The 23,721-nt window shown below is 34.3% G+C and overlaps 1 protein-coding gene across 32 annotated transcripts in view; it reads left to right on the top strand.

Moving 5' to 3' along the window:
- The window catches only part of SLMAP (sarcolemma associated protein), a 157,597-nt gene that overhangs the window by 100,189 nt on the left and 33,687 nt on the right, over nt 1–23,721 (top strand). For 7 of the 32 annotated variants that reach the window (XM_040454685.1, XM_040454665.1, XM_040454667.1 and 4 more), the window contains exons 8-14: nt 782–922; nt 2,016–2,153; nt 3,217–3,385; nt 3,474–3,524; nt 3,987–4,037; nt 8,778–8,840; nt 20,966–21,025. In XM_040454685.1, the coding sequence (XP_040310619.1) occupies nt 782–922; nt 2,016–2,153; nt 3,217–3,385; nt 3,474–3,524; nt 3,987–4,037; nt 8,778–8,840; nt 20,966–21,025 (673 nt within the window). The remainder of the gene's footprint in view (nt 1–781; nt 923–2,015; nt 2,154–3,216; nt 3,386–3,473; nt 3,525–3,986; nt 4,038–8,777; nt 8,841–20,965; nt 21,026–23,721) is intronic. The other 25 variants (XM_040454692.1, XM_040454693.1, XM_040454676.1 and 22 more) reach the window with 7 other exon arrangements.

Below are 23,721 nucleotides of genomic sequence, written 5' to 3'. Positions count from 1 at the left end.
TTTTTTTTTACTTTTTTTTTTTTTTTTTTTTTTTTTTTTTTTTTTTAGGGAAGGCAGGATAAGTGATTTTCTCTTTTTTCTCTTTTTATTTACTGGATTTCAAAATAATGAATTAGTTCTTTGTCATCCACCAAAGAATGACCACGAAGTGTTTTTCTTTTCTCCAAACTAGAGTTAAATATATTTCATGTGTTTCAACCTATTCCATTTGTTGTTCTTATTGTTGTTCAAATTATCCCATCTTTGGTGAACCATAGCTTTTTCAGTTTGGTGCCTGAGTTCTTTTGGTACAGTCTCAGCAGGCTTTCATAGCTTCCTGCTGTCATTTTAGGCAAGATGTTCCAGACTCATCTTGTACATTTCCTGCCTCTGGAATCAGCTTTTTCTTCTGGGTACTCTTATTCCTTTTGGTTTAACCATTGTGTTAAAATGCTGGGCCCCTTTGAAAGTAAGAGATCATTTTTGTACACAAATGGAAATACTGTGGCTTACAGAGAATATGAAAATTGGAGACTCAATTCATTTTGTACATTTGAGAAATTCTTATTTTCCTTTGACTTTTTTAATTGTAAATGTGAATTAATATATTTGTGAAGGCATAATTCACTAATGAAACTTTTCAATACAGCTTCAAGCTTCAGTTAATACAGGGCCAACATCATTTGGATTTAGTGATACCTTAATATAAAACTCAAAGAGTATAATAATGTGTTGTTTTTTCAAATGATAAATACTTAAAAACAATAACTTGGTTATAATTATAAGTATCTTTTAATCTTAGAATCAAACAGAAGATAGTTTACGGAAGGAACTTATAGCATTACAGGAGGATAAACACAACTATGAGACGACAGCCAAAGAGTCCCTGAGGCGGGTTCTTCAGGAGAAAATTGAAGTGGTTAGAAAACTTTCAGAAGTTGAGGTATTTTAATTTAACAAATATACTTTGGTAGTATGATTAAAAAATTTTTAGCCTAAAATTGCTCATATTCTAGAACATTTTAAACTTGGGTGTTATATTACTAGGAAATATTTCCCATCTATCAAGTGGGAAGGGGTAGTATGCTGTTTTTATTGTTAGGGATTTTCAGCATAACCATGTGAGTTTTGGTGCTTGTGGTCCCTAGTCAGTGACTGGGCAAATAAAAGGCTAATCAAGGAGTCTTAGAATTTGCATTCTGTTTAGGATTCAGCCTTCACACAGTGGACCATGATAGGTGCCAGGGAATCGATCTCCTGTCACCTAGTTTTGTTTTCCTTCAAATTGAGGATAGTCACTGTAAGGTGGAGAACATCACCACTATTCTTATTTACCCATCCTCTAGAGAAGAAAACTGTGTCTAACTTTAGAGGTCAAAGGGGAAAATATCTCTACGGTCCTTTCTAGGTCTTTTAGGAACAATCAAAATGTGATTCTTGCTTTAAAAATGACCTAGTTGATAGTGGAGGTCATCCCTTTGAACCACTGCACAATTACTACAGAAGTTATTTGTTACTGGATTTAGTTAAAATGCCCATTTTAAACACAATAATAAAAATACCATATATAGTACATACTATATAGCATATAGTATAGTAATAGTTTCTGTAAAAGCCTCATCCCATAATAACTAATTCACTTTCGTGTCATTAATTTGACATGCAAGAAAGTTGCTAGTTGTCTTCTATTTTTCTTATTAAGTTGATTGTGCATATTATTAAACTTGCTTTCAGGAATTGTTAAGCTTAAAATATTTTCAAGGGTAAAAGTCATTCTCAGTGGCCTTTTAAAAGAGTAGTTATATAAAAGTAACATCCTTTCCTCCCTGCCCCCTTTCTGTTGTTTCGTTTTTCAAAATTTTTTGTTGTATTTTCTGTTTTAGTATATACCTAAAGTAAATTAAAATTCTTATGTTATTTAGCTCAGTCTTATATGAAGGTTAATTTAGAACAGCCCATAGAATTATACTTTTTACAAGTTGAAGTTAAAACACGCCATTTATTCTAAATCAGTAATCTGTAAACTTGAATTACAGCGAAGTCTGAGTAATACTGAAGATGAATGTACCCATCTGAAAGAAATGAATGAACGGACTCAGGAAGAATTAAGAGAATTAGCCAATAAATATAATGGAGCAGTAAATGAGATTAAAGATTTATCTGATAAATTAAAGGTATGTATTTACTCAACCTGAAAATATGTTAATTGTCCCTAACACACTGGATAGATTAAGATGTTAGGTATTGCTGAATAGTTGTTGATATAAAATTTATAATGGTTGAAATTTGTAGTAAAAATAAGTTTCCATTTAGCCCAAACCCCATTGCCAGAGACAGCTGAAAGACTGTAAAAGCTGACATATTTCCTTTGGAAGGAAATAAATAGTACTTCACAACAGGCATCTTTTAATATATAATAGGAAGTAGATGCAAATCCACAAACCCCAAGATATTTAGACCTTTTAAAAACTTGAATGTGCTTCTCCTTGGGCAGCCCCAAAAGCAGATGTTAGTGCTGGAACAAGCCCTGAGGGGACCTTGGAGTGATCTGCCGTGGACCCTTGCAGCCTCTAGGGATGCTGTTAACTGCTTCAGCTGCAGCTCCCTGTAGATTAGCTGTAGGACGTTTAGGATAAGGGCAGACCAGACCATAATGTCTAGATGGTCCTTTAAAATGTTATAACTGAGTTTGTGAAGTCCCATCTTTGTATCATTCAAACCATGATTCAGTGGCTAGAAGATAAATATTTCTTAGAGAAGACCAGGGCATCCTCTGTGTGGTTGGCGAACCTCTAACAGTGTTAAAGATTGGTCTTGTTAAAAGGAGGTCATTTTGAAAAGTGCTTATGATCATCATTCCTTCAACTGAACACAATTTAGTTTAAAATTTCAGAGTAAGTTACGTTTTAGAACTTACAAACTGATTAAACAATAGTAATTTCAGGGGAAAACTTTATATATTTCCCTCTTGAAAACTGTGGAGTTTTAAATTTTGACCCATTATCATTACGTATTAGGCCTGCTTGCCCGCTACAAGGTTTTCTTTTCTAGTTACCTAGAAGCATGACCCCAATGCAGACTACTTCTGACATCATTTTGACATTTACAAATATGTTCTATAATATTGAATATTCTTGTTAGAAGTTTATGTGAATAAAAGCAGCCCTGCTTTGGGCCTCTAAAAGCAAGTTCAGACTATGAAATAACTGATTTTTTTTTTCTTTTCTTTCTCAACAGGTAGCAGAAGGAAAACAAGAAGAAATCCAACAGAAGGGACAAGCTGAGAAAAAAGAATTACAACATAAAATAGATGAAATGGAAGAAAAAGAACAGGAGCTCCAGGCAAAAATAGAAGCTTTGCAAGCTGATAATGACTTTACCAATGAGAGGCTAACAGCTTTACAAGGTAAGTTAGCTAATCCAGAAATTGATTTGATTTGATTTTTTTTTTCTTTTATCTGTGAAATACCTTTTTCTTGGACTTTCATTTACAGTACGGTTAGAACATCTTCAGGAGAAAACTCTTAAAGAATGCAGCAGCTTAGGTAGGTGTGTCACCAAATTTCTTATTTAAAGCTGAATTTTTATCATTGAACTTTTGGTATTTACTGTCTCATTGGGTACTTATTTTCTATGTATTAGGTGGAATGTATCCACACTCTTAGAAAATTTTCTATAAAAATATGCTTGATTGCCACCAGTGGGCACCATTGTTTAGGCTTTAAGATGAAATTTGTGCGTCTGAGAAGCTCTACTTAGAGATATTTAAATAAGGAAAGTACAAGCCCCGCAGGATTCTTTTCTTTTGAGGTTCATTGCAAGGCTTCTAGGCAGTTGTAGCTTTTTCTCTGAGTGGATAGAAAATGGCCCGTTGAACCCTTCTTGGAAAAATAAATTCAAAGTGTTCTATACTGTCTTAATGCAAATAGGAATACAAAAATGCCGTGAGACCAGTTTTAAAGTAACTCTTTCTTTGATCAGGCAATGATACACTGTCTTAATCCTAGGGATACAAGTTGATGACTTCTTACCTAAAATAAATGGGAGCACAGAAAAAGGTAGTGTAAAAAACTTAAATGTTTTTCTTTGATGGTATGCTTTTACTCCTCAAGCAGGATAGAGAGATCAGCATTTTAAGGTTTTCATTTTTTAGAACAAAAAGCATGCTGTTCATAGACCATTGAATCCCAGCTTTTAAAAAAAAGCTTCCCTTTATTTTGTAATTCTTAATGCTATGATTTTTGGTTAGATATCCCTTGTTATATGGAAATTTTAATTATTTAAATAACAGGAAACTGCTAAAGTTCAACGTTAGCATTGGTTTATATATATAGCATAATAATTGGTTTCTCCCCCAATATATTTTTCAAAGAACTCTACTACCATTTTCTTCCATCAAGTACTGCTTCCTGGGAATATGGGGCCTCTATTTTTAATGTTTGTGTCATGCCTCATCCCTGGCCAAGAGTTTACTTAACAGCCCACTGAGCTCTTGGATATGTCATAGAAGCTACTTTCTTTATAGTGTACATCTCTTTCTTTAATCAGACAAAGCAAGGCCAGCCATTTCTGTTCTCTGAAAAATCCTTTATTAGTTCTTGACACTGTGACCTACCTTTCTGGATAGTTTGCATTATCTCTTGCCAAAAATGTATAGCCACTATTGGTTTTCTTGTTACTGCATGGGGTACTTTTTACCCATTGACTTCTACATTCCTTCATTTGTGAAGATCCCGATTCACCCTCCCCTTTCCATCCATCCAACATTAATTGAGCACCAACTATGTGCCAGATCCTGCATTAGACGCTTGAAGTGCAGAATGAATAAAATTATTTTCTGTGTTTACAAATATGTGTACCTCTGATCTTAGTTTTTATATAGAACTAAGTGGAAAATGTTAAGGTCGATACTCAGAACTTCTAATTAAATTTTTTTTTTTTTCATGTATCAGGGGATATCTTTATAGTTCTTGGGCAGCAACCAATTCTGATAAAGTTAGGAGGTGCTTTTTTTTGTTCTTGTTTTTGTTTGTTTGGTTTTTAATTAGGAACTGGCAAAATAGGCTTAGGTAATCATGTATATGTGAGCTTGCAAGCTCAAGACCTAATAATATTACATATGTTCTACAAAAAAATCTCGAAACTCTAAATTAGAAATTATTGTCATTAATCATTGTTGACTATTCTGTATATGTTTTATAAACTACATCGATATTTTAGAATTCCAGTTTGAGTTTCGATTTGAGAATTTTTAAAGGTGTAGTTTATATTCTAATATTACTAATTTTATTAATATTACTAATATTTCTGTTTATTAACTATATTTAGTGAACATATATAAAATGACTTAATCCTCATTTTCTAAAAGTTTATCATTAAATGAATTTTTATTTTTTGTTGTCATTATTTGCCTTTTTTTCCTCTTTCTGGCATGAACACGTTTTATTCCAATCACCAGTTTGATTGGCGCATGTATTTATTAATAATGTTAGTGTTAACTCAAGCTGGGGACATGCTATTCCTTCAGTTAAGAGACCCTTTAATATACACGAAATCATCTTTATACTATTTAGAGTTGTCAGATTACTGCTAAAGTTTTTTTGTCAATTCCAATTGAGTTAGATGAGAATAGTTGTAGACAACTCCTTGATTTAAGACTGAATAAGGTATTTTGGATACTTTAAAGTACTTCATACTATAACTTTTCCCTTGCTGGTATGTTTGGTTTTTTAGTGATGATAAATCGTTGTGGGGATGACCAATAGTATATCTTTAATGAAACTGAATAGTAAATATCTTGATATGCACAAAAACTTCATTACACCAGATTTAGCATGCAGTGGATTTTGGGAGTAAGATGGATTTGTTCTGAATCATTTGTTATAGAATAGTAAACCAGTTATCCAGCATTCCAATATTACCAAAAATCCATAACTGTAATATGCTATCAGATACAACTTTAACTAAAATTAGTCTTTAAATAGTAGAGAGCCAAGTATAGTTGTAAGAGAATATTTTAAAAATGTCTGGAGATGTTAAGATTAATACTATGTATCTAGTAAACTCTATTTTTCAAATTACTTAAATGTAAAGTAGCTGCTACAAACATAGGTTTTATACTATAAAATTTTTTGTATCTTATCTAATAATTGTAATTTGAATATATCTTAGTATAGAAAAGCACTGTCTAATGGAAATATTATGGGAACCACATACATAATTTAAAATTTTCTGGAAACCACATTAAAAATATAAAAAGAAACAGGTAAAGTGTTAATAATGTATTTTAATAATGTTATTTACTTTAACCTACTATATCCAAAATATTCTTTCAACATGTAATCAATATTAAAGATTATAAATGAATTATTTCACAACCTTTTTTCCTTAGTAAGTCTTTGAAACCAGTATGTATTTATTTTACACTTACAATACATCTCAATTCACACTAGCCATTTTTTCAGGACTCAGTACCCACATGTGTATTGAACATGTGTATTGGACAGCACAGATAGTATAGAAAATCAAATTTTATAGGAAACTAATGTGTATAAATAAACCCATTTTAAGTAGCACAGTTCTCTATTATGTTTCTGTATCTGTCTGGTCTTTGCATTTCCACAACCCTGTTTGGGATCTTACAACCTTGCTTCCCTGCCCCCTGACTTCCCCGCCCTAAGTATCTCATTTTTTTGGATTTTCAGTGACATCTTTTATAGTTTTGGCAAAGTGAATTCCCAAGGAACTGAATTCAAGTCATCAAGTATTAAAAGTGTCATGATCCAAATTCTTTACGTGTACTATCTAAAAGATTTTTCTCTCATGTGTCTTAGAAAATGCCTTTATAGAAGTCATATATGTATAACATATATAATAATATATTAATCTTGAATTTTATCTAAACTAGTATAATAAATATTTTAATGTAGGGTCCAGATAGTAAAATCAGAGTAGATAAAAGGGTGATTTGAGGCTTGATGAGTAATGGTGGGAGGTACCGCATTAATAAATGTCATCTAAAGTCCTGTGTTGATAGTCTGAAATTTTGTTTCAAATAAGTTCCATAAGGTCCTTTAGGTTAAAATTTGGTTTCAAATGAGTTTTCATATTTAACCATGATGTTGTATAGTTGGAGTTCTGAAAATGTTATCATAGCTTAGATAGGATTTATGTAAAACAACTTTTGATCTTGGTAATTACTATTCAACTGAGGGCTTCTGTTTTGGATTTCTTGGCTCCAGTCAGCAAGTGCTATTTATTAGATTTTTTTTACTTTTATCTTTTGTATTATTATTATACATAGAGAGAGAGAGTACACACACAAGCAGGAGAGAAGAGCAGAGGGAGAGAGAGAGAATCTTAAGCAGGTTCCACGCTCAGCGTGGAGCCCGATGTGGGGTTTGATCCTACGACCATGATATCATGGCCTGATCTGAAATCAAGAATTAGATGCTCAACCGACTGAGCCACACAGGCGCCCCTAGGTTTTTAAAAAAATTTCTGTTGCAGTTAGCCATTTTTTCCCTTTTGGGGCTATATTTTATCTGTATATAGTATAACTCTATAACTATGCAATTATGTACAACTATGTACACACATTTATGACATATATATACATATATATACATATACATATACATATATATAAAATTATTGACTGGAAGTTCTGTGTACCATGTAAATAGATAAAAGATAATGATAGATTCGAGTATGAAGGTAAAGAAGGTGTCTATTGGTAAGGATGTCAAGAGAAGCTAACCAGTGATTAGAGTAGGAGATGCCTGATTCTCAAACAAAGTTGGGATGATGAGAGTGAGATGGGTTGAAATGAGAAGGAAAAGAGGCTTTCACAGTCAGAGTGGTACTAACTCATGTCCTCTTTCACAGGTTTCAGTGCTTTCCCACGTTCCAGATAGTCATCATATTGTGATATATTTTTAACACCTGAATTTCCAAAGTCTATTTAGTAGTTTTGACAAATCCAGAGATATAATTGAAAGATGTTATCCAGATTTAGAAGTTAGCTCTCTGAGTCAAAATAGATAAAGATTATTGTAAGAAAAGAGCTGAAGCTTTTCTCTGTTAGATTTTGATTCTCTTTACTCTTAAAAAAAAAAAAAAAAAACAAATTATGTTTGACCTGAACAAAACCATGTTCCAAGCTCTTATTTTAAAATATGCATGGCATTGATTTTAATCATTTGGGCAGAGATAAGCAGTGTAATATTTTGAGAGTATAGAAAGTACAGATTAAATGACTCAAATGCAAGGTTATTTGTGAAATGAAAGTACAAAAATGGAAATGTTGCATTAGTTTCTTAAATTTTAGGGCATTATTTTGTGGTATTCTTTAAATATTTATCTTTTGCCTCTTAAGAAGAATAACTTTGAAGAGGGACTGTTAGAGAATTGTTATTTGACAATTAATTCAGTAAGAACAAATAATAAAATTTAAAAATTATTTACAGGTATTTATTAAATGTCATGGAGAAAGGTATATTTTAAAAGAGAAGCTTTTTAAAGCAATATATGTCTATGGTTTTCTTGAGCTCTTTGGATAGAAACTGCACCTTTAAAAGCTAACCAGTCAGGGTACAAATTAATGAATATAATTATAATTTTCAGTCATTTAGCTTTATTAACTCTAAAATATGTCTGCTATTAATATTAAAAATATATTAAGCTTTTATGAATCTTAGAGTTACTCATGTCAATACATTTCAGTTTTCCTGCCTTTGCTGTTGTTTTTCAAAAACAGCAACAAACTATATCCTTAAAGGTGTTTTTTTCTTTATTAGAGCACTTGCTTTCAAAGAGTGGCGGGGACTGCACTTTTATTCATCAATTCATAGAATGCCAGAGTGAGTACAGAGTATTTTTCACATTGATTTTAATGAAGTCAGGGGCTAACATTGAAAAATGAGAAGAAAAATGAAGATCTCAATGTGTTTGTTATGGTAGAAGGTGCACAGAGGGCCATCTTCAGACAGCAGCGATACTTCTCATACTGTTCGGCTTCTCTCTTTAGAGAAAAATATTTTTGTGGCATTTGCCTTCAAAGATGGATTTCATATTGCTCACAAAAAAGAGGAAATTTAAAGCTTTTAAATAAAAAATTGTTGTTGAGCAGGGAATGAAATAGAATGTCAAGCACCTAAACGTTCTGTGTGGACACTTAAGAGATCGTAATAACATTAGCCTGTTTTATTTACATTCTAGTTCTATCACAGATTTGGAATTGGATTTCTTAAGTAAATTTCTTAAATGATTAAATGAAGCCATGAAAACAGTGATTTAGTTTGGGTACTCAGATCTGAAGATGACCCTTAAGGTAGCAGGAGCTTTCTAGGGAAGGAATAGGAATAGATTGTCCTACATTCTGACATCAACCGCCTACCCTTGGGAAGCCTATCATTAATAATACTTTAAAGATAGATAGGTTAGCTTTTGAGGTGATTTAGACCTCTGCTGAATTCTGAGCCAGAGTATCATGAATCTCCTCGTACTTGAAAATCATGTGGCTGCTTAAATCATGAGGTTGTGATATTCTCTTGGTCCTCTTGGTGACAATTAAAGGTCACTATGTGTAATAAAGATTTACTGATGATATCTACACTTTTTCCTACCAGACACACAACTTGGTTGTTTTTCCTCTCCCTGTTTGGTCTCTTTTTGAAATGAGTGACTTTCTGTGTTTTTATGCTAATGAATTCATTCTGTGGATATGCAAGCATATGTGATTCTTTCCCCTTCTTTCTCCCCCCCCCCCCCCATCTCAGGGGCACTTGGGGGTTGTCAGGGTCACACCTGGTAATTATAGAGGCACAAACTCAATAGATCCAGTGTTATATACTCCTTAGAGATGCCTTAAGGAAATCTGGAATTTCATTTAGTAGTTTTAGAAGAGCTTCTATTTTTGTCCATTTTATGTTGAATATAAGTTTAATATTATTTTGGGGAAAATTAATGAATAAATATGGCATATTCCTTTGTTCTTTAAATTTTTCTCATAAAGCAAAGATTAGTTCATGTTTTTGTTATCTTCTGATTACTAAATTTCACTTTTATGGGAAATTGGCATGGGGGTTTGGGGCAAAATAATTGGTATCCACTGAAACCAACTAAAAGCAGAATATAAAATTTAAAATATAAATCTTTAGGGGAAGGATCTTATACTTTGTTTTATTACATGTGACCATTGTTTAATAAGTTAATTTTATTTTAAACTTTTGGGCTTGTATTTTGAGCCCAAAGAAACAAGAACAGAGAACTATCCAAAAAGAAAGCTTATTACTAAGTTACAATTTGCAAAAATCATTTAAAATATTATAAAATGTGTACGTAAAATATTTAGCTGTAGTTGTAACACAGAACGATGTTTGTTTTACATTAAGAAAAAGATGTTTGGAGATTTTTATTGCATCATAGTTACGAGGGACAAATGGACCAGTAAACATTCAGAGATAGAGCAGAAGTTATAAGTTACAGCAATCCCCTCAATAAGGATATTAGCCAATTAAATTATGTTTACAAGGACTATGCAGTGGCATGGGAAAACATTAGATGTGGTATAGAGAGGGAGAAATGAGAATATAAAATGCTTTCCTTGTGGGCAAAGAAATAATGAGCCAAAGAACAAAAAATAAAATACAAGTATTCCTAGATGTCTGAATCCATTGGGTCCCTAAGTGCAAACAGTGGAAGTTTGGGCTGTAAATTCATGTATATCCCTAGGGATATAGCTGGGGGTATCGTCCATTATCTGAATCTGCCCAGTTCCTGAGTTGTGGTAGCAAGTAGCAAGAGTTTGGTTAATGAGGATACCGTTGTATCTCAGAAATTTCCAATATGTTGGCTCCTTAAATTTGGATACTCAGAGTTGGCATAGTAAGAGTTAACTTTGATTTGATTTGTTGTCAGAAGGGGTATTTTCATTATTTTATGACAAGCTGCTGGTATAGAAATTGTGGTGTTTAATTAGTATTATGGCAAGCAAGGCACATTCAACTAAAATCTTACTCAGGTGAACTTTCAAAATAATTTTGGATTATTTTTTGATAATCTCACACAAACTTTTTTGCCATTATTTTAATTGATAGACATCTTGAACTGATTTATGATCCTGAACATGAAGTTTATATTCTGTGAGCAGTGACACCTCATAGTCTTATTTTCCTGTCTTTTATTTACTTTTTAAAGATTTTTTAGTTTTAAGTAATCTCCACACCCAACATGGGGCTCGGATTTACAACCCTGAGATCAAGAGTCACATGCTCTACTGACTGAGCCAGCCAGGCACCCCTTATTTCCGGTCTTTTAAAAAGCAGATGTTAAGTACCTAGATTTCATTGTTTACTGTGCTTGTTGTATAGTCCAAATTCACCTTGTGAATTCTAAATTTAAAATTAGAAAGCAAATAATTCACTTCTGTAGGATTCCTCATGTCTTTTTAATATATTAACAGAGTTTTTCAGTTTATGTATATGAACCCATAAGAGAATGATTTAGTTGTTGGCTGTCTCCATTTACAAGGTGATTTTGATGAAATTAAATGAGTTGGAACACATTTCAGTTTGTTTTCCTTTTATGGTAAAAGAGACTGTGTTTCTTTTAATTCTCTTTTAGGAGAGAAGCTTTTAATCCCATGCAAAGAGATTGGATTTTGAACAGATTTAAATATAACCTTTGTGTAATTCCAGGACTGTGAAGTAATTTTCTGTGTAAAAATATACCATGTAAAATCTAGAATTAACAAGTAACTTTAATAAAACTTGCTAAAAAGCTCTAGCAATATTTTCTTCTGAAGGAATTCAGGCAAGAAGTTTGATTTGAGCAGAATTCCACATTCCTTGTTCCCTCTGCAAATTTTAGTTACTCAAGGTTTACAGTGTAAACTTAACAAGTAAGTCGAGGGGCACCTGGGTGGCTCATTCAACAAAGCGTCTGTTGGCTTTGGCTTAGGTCATGATCTCTTGGTTTTGTGAGTTCGAGCCCCACATAGGGCTCTGTGCTAACAGAGAGGAGCCAGCTTGGGATTCTCTTTCTCCCTCTTTCTCTTCCCCTTCCCCGCTCACTCTGTCTCTGTCTCTCTCAAAAATAAATGAATAAACTTAAAAAAAAAGAAAAAGACAAATAAATTGAGACTGTTGTGTTTGATAAATGTGCTTTCTGAGTTAACAAATTATGCACCTTGTATCTGTTTCATATGTGTCCTATGAACTCTGTCATTTGATTAATGCGTATGCTGAGTGCAAAGATAAAGGGTCAAAGGTGGAGAACCTCAGGACATGGAGACTCACTTCATGGGCATAGAGTGAAAGACCGCTTTCTCCAGACTACTGCCTGTACTTTCTTCTGCTACTGTTTGTCTGGGTGAGGGCAGAGGCATCACGGCTGTGTTCAGAGAACATTTCTTCTGTGGTCCGCTTTGTACATACAAACTGCCCTCTCCCCAAATGGCATCTTGCTTTTAATGACTGAGTTAACAAGTGCCTTGAAATAAACTTAATGTCTTTGTATTCTTAATCCATGGTTACTATGAGACTTAATGGTTTTTATTATTAGAAGCAGAAGTCTAATTCTCTTAATATTTTGTGTCTTATATAAGTTTTTTGCCCGATTTAAGAAAAATTCTCTCCCTGCTTCCCACCCTCCTTTTGAAATTATAGTCACTGTCTGTGTATGTTTGTCTCATTCTCTTCTTTCTCTTAGGGCTTTGCTCTCATATAAAAATTGCCTTATTTGGAGTAATGCATTGAATCAGTGTTGCTCCGTGACTGTTTACTTTTCATCACTCTATGAGATCAGCGTCTCTGAACAATCTCAGGGTTATTCTGATTACATATTCCACTTAAAACAGATTTTTTAATTTTCATTTTTTAAACTTTTATTTCCCTAAGCCAAAGCAGATTAGTTATGACAAAGAGTAGAATACACTTGGTGTGGTTCCCTGCTCATAGTAGTTTATGTCCCCATTATAGGAAGATTCTTAATTTAAACTAGATGTTGCTAAATTTCTTTTTTTTTTTTTAAATTTGAGAGAGAGCACGTGCATGAACAGAGGAGGTGCTTGGGAGGGGGTGGGGGGCGGGGTGGAGAAAGAAAGAGAGAAAGAATTCTAAGCAGGTTCCATGTTCACCACGGAGCCTGACATGGGGTTTGATCTGATGACCCTGACATCATGACCTGAGCTGAAATCAAGAGTCATACGTTTAACCAACTGAGCAACCCAGGCACCCCACTTATTTTTTATTTCTTTGTATTTAGAGTTGACCAATCTAGGATATATTGGAGCGTTTTTGTTTGTTGTTTATTTGTGCCAATCATGTTCCCAGTCAGCTAACTTTCCAACATTTCTACCAGATTTTCTCCCAGTATAACTGCATAGCAGATAGTCTTAAATTTATGCCAACAGTGTTTTGATATGTAGATTGCTTCTTTCTTAAAAAACTGTTTCTGTATTCTTTAAATTGGTTCATTTTATTTAGCTTTCAATCTATGAATTCTCAACTTTTTTCTCTTTTGTTCTTTATTCTCAGGTTTTAGGACAAGTAGCTTCTGGAACTGTTTTATGAAAAAGCAGACTATCTTCTATAGCAGGAATTGCTTTAATTAATTATATTTTGCTGCAAAAACTAATACTTTTGTAAAAGTCTGTCCTATTAAGGTTAGGCCTCCCCTGCTTTAGGCTCTAAAGCTTTATTTCTATTTTGTGAACTGCTACTCTGTGAAGGAAATAAATTGTGGGTTTGATGTTGAATGCTGATTGTTCATTTTTACTTTGTTATGTTTGATGTTAATTCTAATGTCAGTTTCTTTGCTGTATGTCCCTTTAATGACTTTCTAAGTGACTTGTAGTTCATTTTCATTTATGATATTTAGAATTGGATCAGAGGATCTTAGATGTGAATTCTGTTTTGGTTCCTCTTTGGCAGTATGAATGGGCAGTATAACTTCTTTAAACCTCAATTTCCTCATTTACAGAATGGGATGGTAGTTCCTACTTCATAGGATTATTATGAGAATTAAATGAGATCATATTTACTAGTACTCTTAGTAATGCCAGCCACACAGAAATATATGCTAACTAATAGGTAGAAAACTTATGGTGGGGAGATTGGAAAGAGTGTTAGTGGAAGTTTTCTTGCAGGAGTAACTTTTTTTCCCCTTTTTATTCCCAGTCACAAGACAGTGAAAGCGGATTGACCTAGTTTTATTGTTCTTGTTAAAATCATATGTTCCTGACAATCTAAAGATTCTCTAACTTTTTAATTACTAGTACACATGCCATTTAGAAAATGTGGTCTCCAGCACATTCTTTTGATACCCGAATGATAACATTATTTTTTGAATGAAACCTAACTTTGAGACTTAAATATATTTTCCAGGTCGGCAGTTACAAATAGCTGATTATGTAGTTCTTTTATATTGATCTGCTCTTCTCTTCTGTCACTTAAGATCCCTAGGCAGCTGACAGCAGTATCTGAATAGTGCCGTTTGAGTTTATATTCTGCTTTTAGTTGGTTGTAGCTGTCATGTGAGGAAAATGGCTCTTCAGCTTGAAGAATTTAATCCAGTCTAGGCACACCTGTGCTCCCTTTGCACTTTTTTTTTTTAATGTTTATTCATTTTTGTGAGAGTGAGAGAGCGTGAACGGAGGAGGTAGAGAGAGGAAGACACAGAATCCTAAGCAGACTCTAGGCTCTGAGCTGTCAGCACAGAGTCTGACATGGAGTGTGAACCCACGAACCACAATCATGACCTGAGCTGTAGTCAGACGCTTAACCGACCGAACCACTCAAGTGACCCCTTTGCACTTCTTTTGAATGCATTGTTTTTTATTTTTATTTTGTGCCACATAGTAATATAGTTAGTACATAATTTACATTTATCACCCATAAGAAATAAATTTGGTTCTGTTCTAATCAGTTTTTTACCAGATCTGACAGTTTCTGCAATGCCATCATATGTTTTTCGATTAAATTAAATGCTTAGGTGATAGTTCTCCAATGTCAGACTTACTATGCCCATTAGTTATGCTCTTTGGTAGGTTCCCTACAGAAATGCCTACCCATGCGTGTCAGATGCAAATGCAAAAATATTCACAGCAGCATCATTCACAGTTCAAAATTAGAAATAACCCAAAAGATCTTCAGCAGTCAAATGGAGAAATATACACTGGGTATATTTGATGAAAGATGCCTGACACAAAAGAATACATACTGTAGTATTACATTTATGTGAAGGTCAAAACACTAAAATTATAGTGTATTATTTAGACATGCATATTTGGGTAGTGTGGCTATAAAGAAATGCAAGAAATTAAATACCACAAAGTCGGGACAGTGGTTACCTTTATGGGGTTTTTATTGGAAAGGGAAACATGGGAAGCTTTAGGGGGTTGTGGTTAGGGTCTTTTCTTTGTTTTATTTTTTCTTTATTTGAGACAGAGAGAGAGAGGGAGGGAGAAAGTCAGCAGGGGAGGGGCAGAGGGAAAGAGAGAGAGAATCTGGAGCAGGTTCCATGTTCAGCATAATCCCAGAACCCTGGGATCATGACCCTAGCTGAAACCAAGAGTCAGACGCTCCCAGGCGCCCTTGTGGTTAGGTTATGTTTCTTGATTTGAGCTGTAGTCATACAGACATTTGCTTTAAAAAAAAATTATTAACCTGTACTTTTGTGTTTTGTGTCCCTCTCTGTATGTTATTTGTCACAATAAATAAGTATGGTTTTAAAAGAGGGGAAAAGAATAATTATCTTCCTAGAGTGTCCCTCAAAAAGAGGGAGTTTTTAAAAAGGAAGAAAATCCTGTACTTTATCTTTCAGTTGTGCCAGGCCAAATAGTTCTTTCAAGGCCTGCATTTATCATTATATGGAGGCTCTCGTCTGAGTCTCTGAGTAGCCTCTGACTTTTAGTGCTCCCAAAGAATTGAAGTGTTCACTCCAAGTTTGAGAACCAGTGGTTAGAAGCTTTTTTTAAAACAGTGTTCTTTTCAGGGTGCCTGAGTAGCTCAGTTGGTTGAACATCCTACTCTTGATTTCAGCCCAGATCATGATCTGGGATTGAGCCCCGGGTGGTTGAGTGGGATTGAGCCTCACATTGCTCAGTGCGAAGCCTGCTTAGGATTCTCTCTCCCTCTCTCTATCTCTTTGCCCCTTCCCTACTCTCTCTCTCTCTCTCTCTCTGAATAAATAAATAAACATTAAAATAAAACAGTATCCCTTTCCTCAATTATTTGATTATAGGCCACTAATGACTCATCAGATTTGATCATCTAACCTTAAATATTTCAATAGTGATAATAGCAGCAGATAATTATTATTTAGCACTTAGATACTAGTACTATGCAAAACTTTTTGCATATTTAATTCTTAGTTTTTTAGAATGATGAAAACATTCAAATAATTTTTCCAAGTTTGATCCCTTTAAAAATAGATATTCAGTTCATTCATTCAGCAAATATTTATTAAGCATCTATTATGTATATACCAGGCATTATTTTAGCTGTAGGGGGTACAGAAATGAACAAGACAAAGAAAGATTTGCCTTCATGGGGTTTACAGTCTCTGGAGGAGACAAAAACTAATAAACTAATAACATGTCAAGTAGTGATATGTCCACTGAAGAAAAATAAAAGAATGTAAGACAATAGGTAGCGACAAAGGTAACATAGGGAATTTGAACAGATTTGGGACGAAGCTAAGTGAGGAGTACATGTATCTGGGGAAAGAGTGTGTGAGAGAGAAACTGTGTGAAAACTAGAACTGGTCTGAAACTGCACTTTTAGAACAATAAAAATGTTTTCTTTCTTTTCTTTTCTTTTTTTTAAATAAAGGGCCAGGTAGTAAATATTTTAGGCTTTGCAGGCTATAAATTCTCAGTTGCAACTACTAAACTCTGCCATTTTAGTGGAAAGCAGCCGAGGACAGTATGTACCCGAATACATTCGGCTTTGTTCCTCTAAAACTTTATTTACCCAACAGGCAGCAGGCTGTTTTTGGCCCTGTGGGGCTTTAGTTGGCTGACCCCTGAGCTAGATAATATAGACTTTGTAAGGCATGGTAGGGGCTTCAGATTTTTTCCTAAAGGTGAGCATTTTGAGTAATAAATTACCCTTTTTTAAAAAATTTCTTTCATGTTTATTTATTCTTGAGAGAGACAGAGACAGAGTGTGAGTGGGGGGGGGGGTGTGTCAGAGAGAGAGCGAGACACAGAATCTGAAGCAGGCTCCAGGCTGTGAGCTGTCAGCACAGAGCCCGACGTGGGGCTTAAACCCACAAACTGTGAGATCATGACCTGAGCCAAAGTCGGGCGCTTAACCTACTCAGCCACCCAGGTGCCCCGAGTAATAAATTACTCGTAATGTATGTTTATAATTTTTTAAACAAGGTGCTACTTAGATCTTCAACATACTAGAGAAAGATTGGAATGCCTTTCAAAGTCTGCATTTATATTATTTTATTATTTTGCTGTATTCATGTAACAACATTTGTGGAACCTGTTTTATATGTAAGAATTGTGTTGGGAATTAAATTATTGATGAGATAACTTCCTGCTGTCACTAGACTCTAAATTCCTATATTTATCACATTTACCTTGGTAATCCATGAGAAGTACTTAGTATTGCACCTGGCACACGGTAAATATTTGAAGGAATGAGTGTATTTCTCAAAGAGTTCATAGTATGTTGGGAAAGGTAGACATCAATAGATACCTGCAGTATAGCTTATTAGAGATGTGAATGATGGGCTGTGGATGAGGAGAGGAGAGATACCAAATCAATCCAAGAGGAAGGAAGAGAAAATAAATTCCATTTTAAACATGGTGAGATTAAGTTCTCATGGGGTCACTAGGTGAAGATGTTTGGGAAGTAGTTAGACAAACATGTTCTGAGACCTACGAGAGAGTTAGACTAGGCATCAACATTTAGAGGTTATGCAAATATAGCAGGTAGTTAATGCTATTTAAAGTGAATTTGTTGTTGACTGAGATCTTGAAGATTAATTAACACCTTTTTTTTCCTGGTAGAACTAAAAAAATTTTTCACTCCCTTCATAAATATAGATAATGCTGCATTGAAAATCTGTGCAACTGTCTCTTTCCAGGGTAATACCTAAAATAGGGGCTGTGGGATCAAAGGACATGTCCTTTCAACATTTGCATAGGTGCTGTCAAAGTTGCCCTCTAAAAATAAAATGATACCAATTTACACTCCTGCCAGAAGGATATGAGATTACTCTTTTACGCACCCCTCCTGGTGCTGAACGTTTGCGGAACTGATAAGTGCATAAGGCCATGGTGTTGTTTCAGTGGGTAGACCCTGAACTCCACATGTTTACTAGACATTCACTTTTCTTGGCCTGTGAATTCAATGTTGTTATTCTTTGCTCCTTTTCTGTTGTGGTGTTTGACTTTTCTTATTCGTTTTTGAAGTGCCTCACATTTTCGCTTGCCATCCCCATACTCCCTTTCCTTCTTCCATGCTTCATTTTTCTACATTGCCTCCATCTGACATACTGTTTGTTTCTTTATCCTCTCTCCCTCCTCACCCCATTAGAATGTATGAACCAGAAAGGCAGGGATTTTGTCATTTGTTCATTCTGATGTTTCCAGCACATAAGACAGTATCTGGCACATAGTAGGTAGCCCCTAATTAATTGTTCAATGAATGAATGAATGAATAATAACCTTTTATCTGTTAATTTTTCAGATATTTTCTCTATGTCTGTCACTGGCCCATTAGCTGTGTTTTAGTGAGTGGTCGGTCATACAGAAAATTTTAATTTATATGAGGGCAGATTTGTCTGTCCTTTCACATATGGTTTTGTGTTCTGCATTATTATGCTTAAGGTCATTTTTTTAACCTTTGAACCCCTTCACCCATTCCTTTCACCCCCACCCCTCCTACTTTGCAACAACCAATCTGTTCTCTTATCTATGAGATTGTGTGTGTGTGTTTTTTTAATTCCACATGTAAGTGAGATCATATGGTATTTATCTTTCTCTGTCTGACTTTATTTTACTTAGTATAATACCCTCAAGGTCCATCCATATTATCCCAAAAGGCAAGATTTAATTTTTTTAATGGCTAAGTAATATTCCATTGTGTGTATTTGTGCATACACATACACACCACATTTTCTTTATCCATTCATGCATCAGTGGACACTTAGGTTGTTTCCATATTTGGCTATTGTAAATAATGCTGCAGTGAACACGGGGGTGCATATATCTTTTTGAGTTAGTGTTGGAAGAGAAAGTAGAGGGAATATTCCAGAAAATATAACAAAAAAGACATGAGCTGATTTGAGGTTTTATTTAAGAAACAAAGGAGGAAGATCTAACATCTGAATAATAAGATTTCCAGAGTGTAGGAAGGGAGAGAGTGGGAGAAGAGAAATGAAACAGAATTTGTTAGAATAGAAGGTAATTTCCCAGAATGGAAGATAGGAGCTTCTAAACTGAAAGGATGCACTGAATGCTCAACATGGTATTTTTTTTTGTTGTTGTTTATTTCTTTATTTTGAGAGAGAGAGAGGAGAGAGAGAGAATCCCAAGCAGTCTCTGTGCTGTCAGCGCAGAGTCCCGCATTGGGGCTTGATCTCATGAGTGGTGAGATCATGACTTGAACTGATATCAAGAGCCAGACACTTAACCAACTGAGCCACCTGTGAACCCCAACACAATATTATTGTATTGTATTGTATTGTATTGTATTGTATTGTATTGTATTGTATTGTATTTTAATGTTTATTCATTTTTGAGAGAGAGCGAGTGAACACGAGCTGGGGAGAGGGGCCAAGAGAGAAAGGGACAATGAGAGAATCTCAAGCAGGTTCCATACTCAGCACAGAGCCTGATGTGGGGCTCGACCCCACGACTGAGGGATCATGACCTGAGACAAAATAAAGAATTGGACGCTAAGTGGACTGGACTGAACCACCCAGGCGCTCAAAACGTTGTTCCTTCTTCAAAAACAATGTTGTGCTTCTAGGAAGTGAAATTCAAGAATGGAGTAGAGTAGGACAGAAGATGGGAAGGACAGCTTACATTATACATCTTGTAGGACTACCTTTTAAAAATTATCCAAATCTATTACTTAGACTTAAAGAAAATTTTTTTAAGGAGGCAGGGGCAAATAGTACCACATACTGCAAGGAGCCTGTGCAAAATGAAAATTATTAAAAGGAGCCATGGGCTTTGGAGGTTATAGTAATCTTGGAGCAGTTTCATTGGTTGGATGGTGGGTATAGAGTCCAAGCTACATTGGATTTGAAGAGTGAAGGAATAGAGAAATGACTTCATATACTGCAAACGTGTAAATTCAAGGAGACCAGCTGGCATACGGGATTAAATAAGGGGATAATTAGAATAGATACCATTCTCAGTGAAGCATAGAATATGAAAATCTGGATTTAAATAAATTATGAAGAAGCTGTATATTATACATTTACAGAGAATCACCTATAGAAAGAAACAAAACAAAACAAAACAATATTTGTTTTAATATCTTTAAATATTTGGCTCTTCTAAAATGATTCATTTTACTGAAGCATGTCATATATGCATCTGTGCTGAATTGTATCAATTGGGAAACTATTGGCATAACCTAATTTGTATTCTTTATTTAAATACATACTTTCTCAGAATTCCTTTATTTCAACTTCATATCCTTGATTTAAAGAGGGTTTATTTGTTATGAATCCTTTTTAAAACGGTCTAGGCTTTTTGACTAAGGTAAAAACTAATGAAAATAAAAGACAAATTGTCCCCTGCCCCCAGATTTCTGCATTAATCTGATTGTGCTGTTATAATTATAGTTCGAGTTTTCTTAGTTCTCCTTCCAGCTTCAAGTTTTTGTACAAGCCTAGTCATGGGAGTAATATTATCATCTTTAAATTTGGTCATGGAATGTGTTACACTGCCCCGCTCAGGGAAATGCTACTCGGTTTGGGCTTGGATAGTAACGTTTATTTTCTTTGGCAGAGAAGCTGATCGTCGAGGGGCATCTAACCAAAGTGGTAGAAGAAACAAAGCTTTCAAAAGGTTTGTTTTCTGTGGGTTTTCTGTGGGTTTTGAAAATTATTCTTTTGGACAATAGATGTTAGTGTACATTTCCAAGGTCATAGTATTTTAACCATCAATTTATTTCTTATAGCTCACCAAATGGCAATCCAGTAATGGTATCATATAATATAAAATAGTCGGAGTTCTGTTGTAAGAAGGATATCTTAATTAGAAAGTTTCTTTTTAATTTTTAAATGGGTATATATGTGTGGGGTTTTTTGGTTTTTTTTTTTTTAATGCTTGAAGTAGATTCTTTAGGTAGTAAAAGATTTGTTCTGATCTGTCTTGCTTCTAGCATTATTTTCAGGTTTTATATTTGATATTTGTTATTACATTTGATATAAAATTTTAATTAAACACAATGTAAATCTTTTAATGAAACAATGTAAAACAGGTGAAAAATGCTTGCATGTCTGTTTCTGTAATTGTTATGCCTTTAACATTCCTTATGAAATTTGTATTTTGTTAATTTTCGGCAACTCAATTTGATTTAAACAAAAATGATTATGTGGGGTCTTATATTTTATGATGAGAGTCTTATAAATTGAAATAGTTTATTCTATTAATTCTTTTCTGTTAAAATTGTCAGAGAAGAAAAGTCAGTTTTAAAGCATTATATTGTCGAGTCACTTTTATGCATTAGGGAAATTGGTCAAATAAATTTGGTATGATACGCTCATTATCATTATCATTATCATTATCATACCTAAGACTTTCATCAGAAGATACCGCTATAAAATTTATAACTAGATTCACAATCTTTTTCGCCAGTTAAAACAATGAGTGATAAAAGTTTCAAATACTCTGCTTCAGTACATTTTGTTTTATGAACGTAGCTGAATCCATTTCGACTTTTAAAAATATTTAAAAGAAGAATGTTATTTCAAGTATCTGGTGGCTTCCGTTCTGAATTTTGTGCATGACAGATGCCATATTTGGGGAAAGAATGCATAGAATATGCATCACTAATATTGTTCTGGCAAACAGGCATTGGGTTTCAGAGCAATGAACTATTTTTAGTACATGTGGCAATTTATTTCATCTTATTAAAGTGAGATGAGAGCAGACTTCAACATAGCTTTTACTTCACCACAGAAGCACCTAATCAGATGAGTTGAATAGCCAGCACTCTGAAGTACAAGGAGAGCCTAAGGGGGAAAAATCAGTGCTTCTTAGTTAAAGAAAAATATCTTGCTACTTTAGTGCTTCTATTTAATACATTCTGAATTAGAATATATTTGCTTGAAATTATATGATGTAATTATTGAAAAAGATTTGTGCCACCTTACATTTGCTTTTGATACCTGGCCATAAAATATGTGCTGAAAGCTTTAAAGAGCATGCATTTTGATCCAGCAATCCCACTTCTGGGTTTTTATGTTAAGGAACAAATTAGACAGATATGCAAGGGTATTTACATCAATGTTTTAAAGCAAAAAGAGGAAAACAGAAGTGTCCAATAATAAGGGCATTTATTAATTATAGCAAGTAAGTCCACACAAGTAATAAAATACATCTGTTAAAATTGATAATATAGACACAAGTTTTACATACCCAGAGATTTTTTTGTCAGCAGTCAACATTTTACAAGCGTTTCTCACGGTTAATGTGCAGAGGTACACTAATCCTTGTAACAAACTAGATAAGTTACATTTTAAGAATTTCATATCTGGCTATAAAATATTTCTTTTGGATTTGGCTAAATCGTTTTATTTTAAAATGCTCTCATCAGTGACATTTTTGATAGGATTTGTTCTCTGCGTGGAAAATATCAGTTGTGGGGCAGCTGGGTAACTCAGTCAGTTAAGCGTCTGACTTTGGCTCGGGTCATGATCTCACGGTTCATGGGTCAAGCCTTGCGTCTGGCTCTGTGCTGACAGCTCAGAGTCTGGAGCCAGCTTCGGATTCAGTGTCTCCCACTCTCTATGCTCCTCCCCTGCTTGTGCTCTGTCTCCTTCTGTCTCTTAAAAATAAATAAAAACGTTTAAAAAAAAAAAGAAAATATCAGTTGTTAGAAATTGCTAATTACCAGCTGTTACAAGTCTAAGTGTTTCCTTCAGATATTTCATCTAATGCAAAATATAATCATAGGTTGCATGTGCTTTCTATTTAAACCCTAATTCAACTTGTAGTCATTGTGTGTTTACTGTAGTCTTAGGGTGGAAGTAGAAAGAATACTAGTAGATAAAACAGATGGTTTCAACCCCAGGTACTACCACTAACTAGCTGTATGCCCTCAGGCAACTCACTTTAGCTCTTTAAACTCCAGTTTACTCATGTGTAAAATAGAATTGACAATATTTAATTGTGGGAATTTAATGAAATATTGCTCACAAAGCAAGAAACATTGTTCTGGTATTCAACAAATGTTTAGTTCTCACTTCCCTTCTTGCTTTCCTTTCCAACTAATGGTTCCATTGGTATAGGAAGTGGTCTCTGGCCAGTGTTTTGCCCATCCATCATAATGTCTTCTCAGAGATACAGTGAAAATAGTCACCTTGCAGACTTTCCAGTTTGGGAACAGTTTTGATATTGGTGTTGGTAGCTATTCTTCTGTTTCCTTCTATATAGTATTGGTGTGTATCTTAATGATTAAGCATTGCACAGAAAATCAACCAGTAAGGAGGGTTCTTTCTTTCTTTCTTTCTTTCTTTCTTTCTTTCTTTCTTTCTTTC

This window comes from Herpailurus yagouaroundi, unplaced genomic scaffold, assembly GCF_014898765.1.
Source record: "Herpailurus yagouaroundi ecotype Mexico unplaced genomic scaffold, PumYag 213, whole genome shotgun sequence".
NCBI classification, from domain to species: domain Eukaryota; kingdom Metazoa; phylum Chordata; class Mammalia; order Carnivora; family Felidae; genus Herpailurus; species Herpailurus yagouaroundi.
Note: the sequence above shows the minus strand (reverse complement) of the source record. Positions and strands in the feature narration are given on the sequence as shown.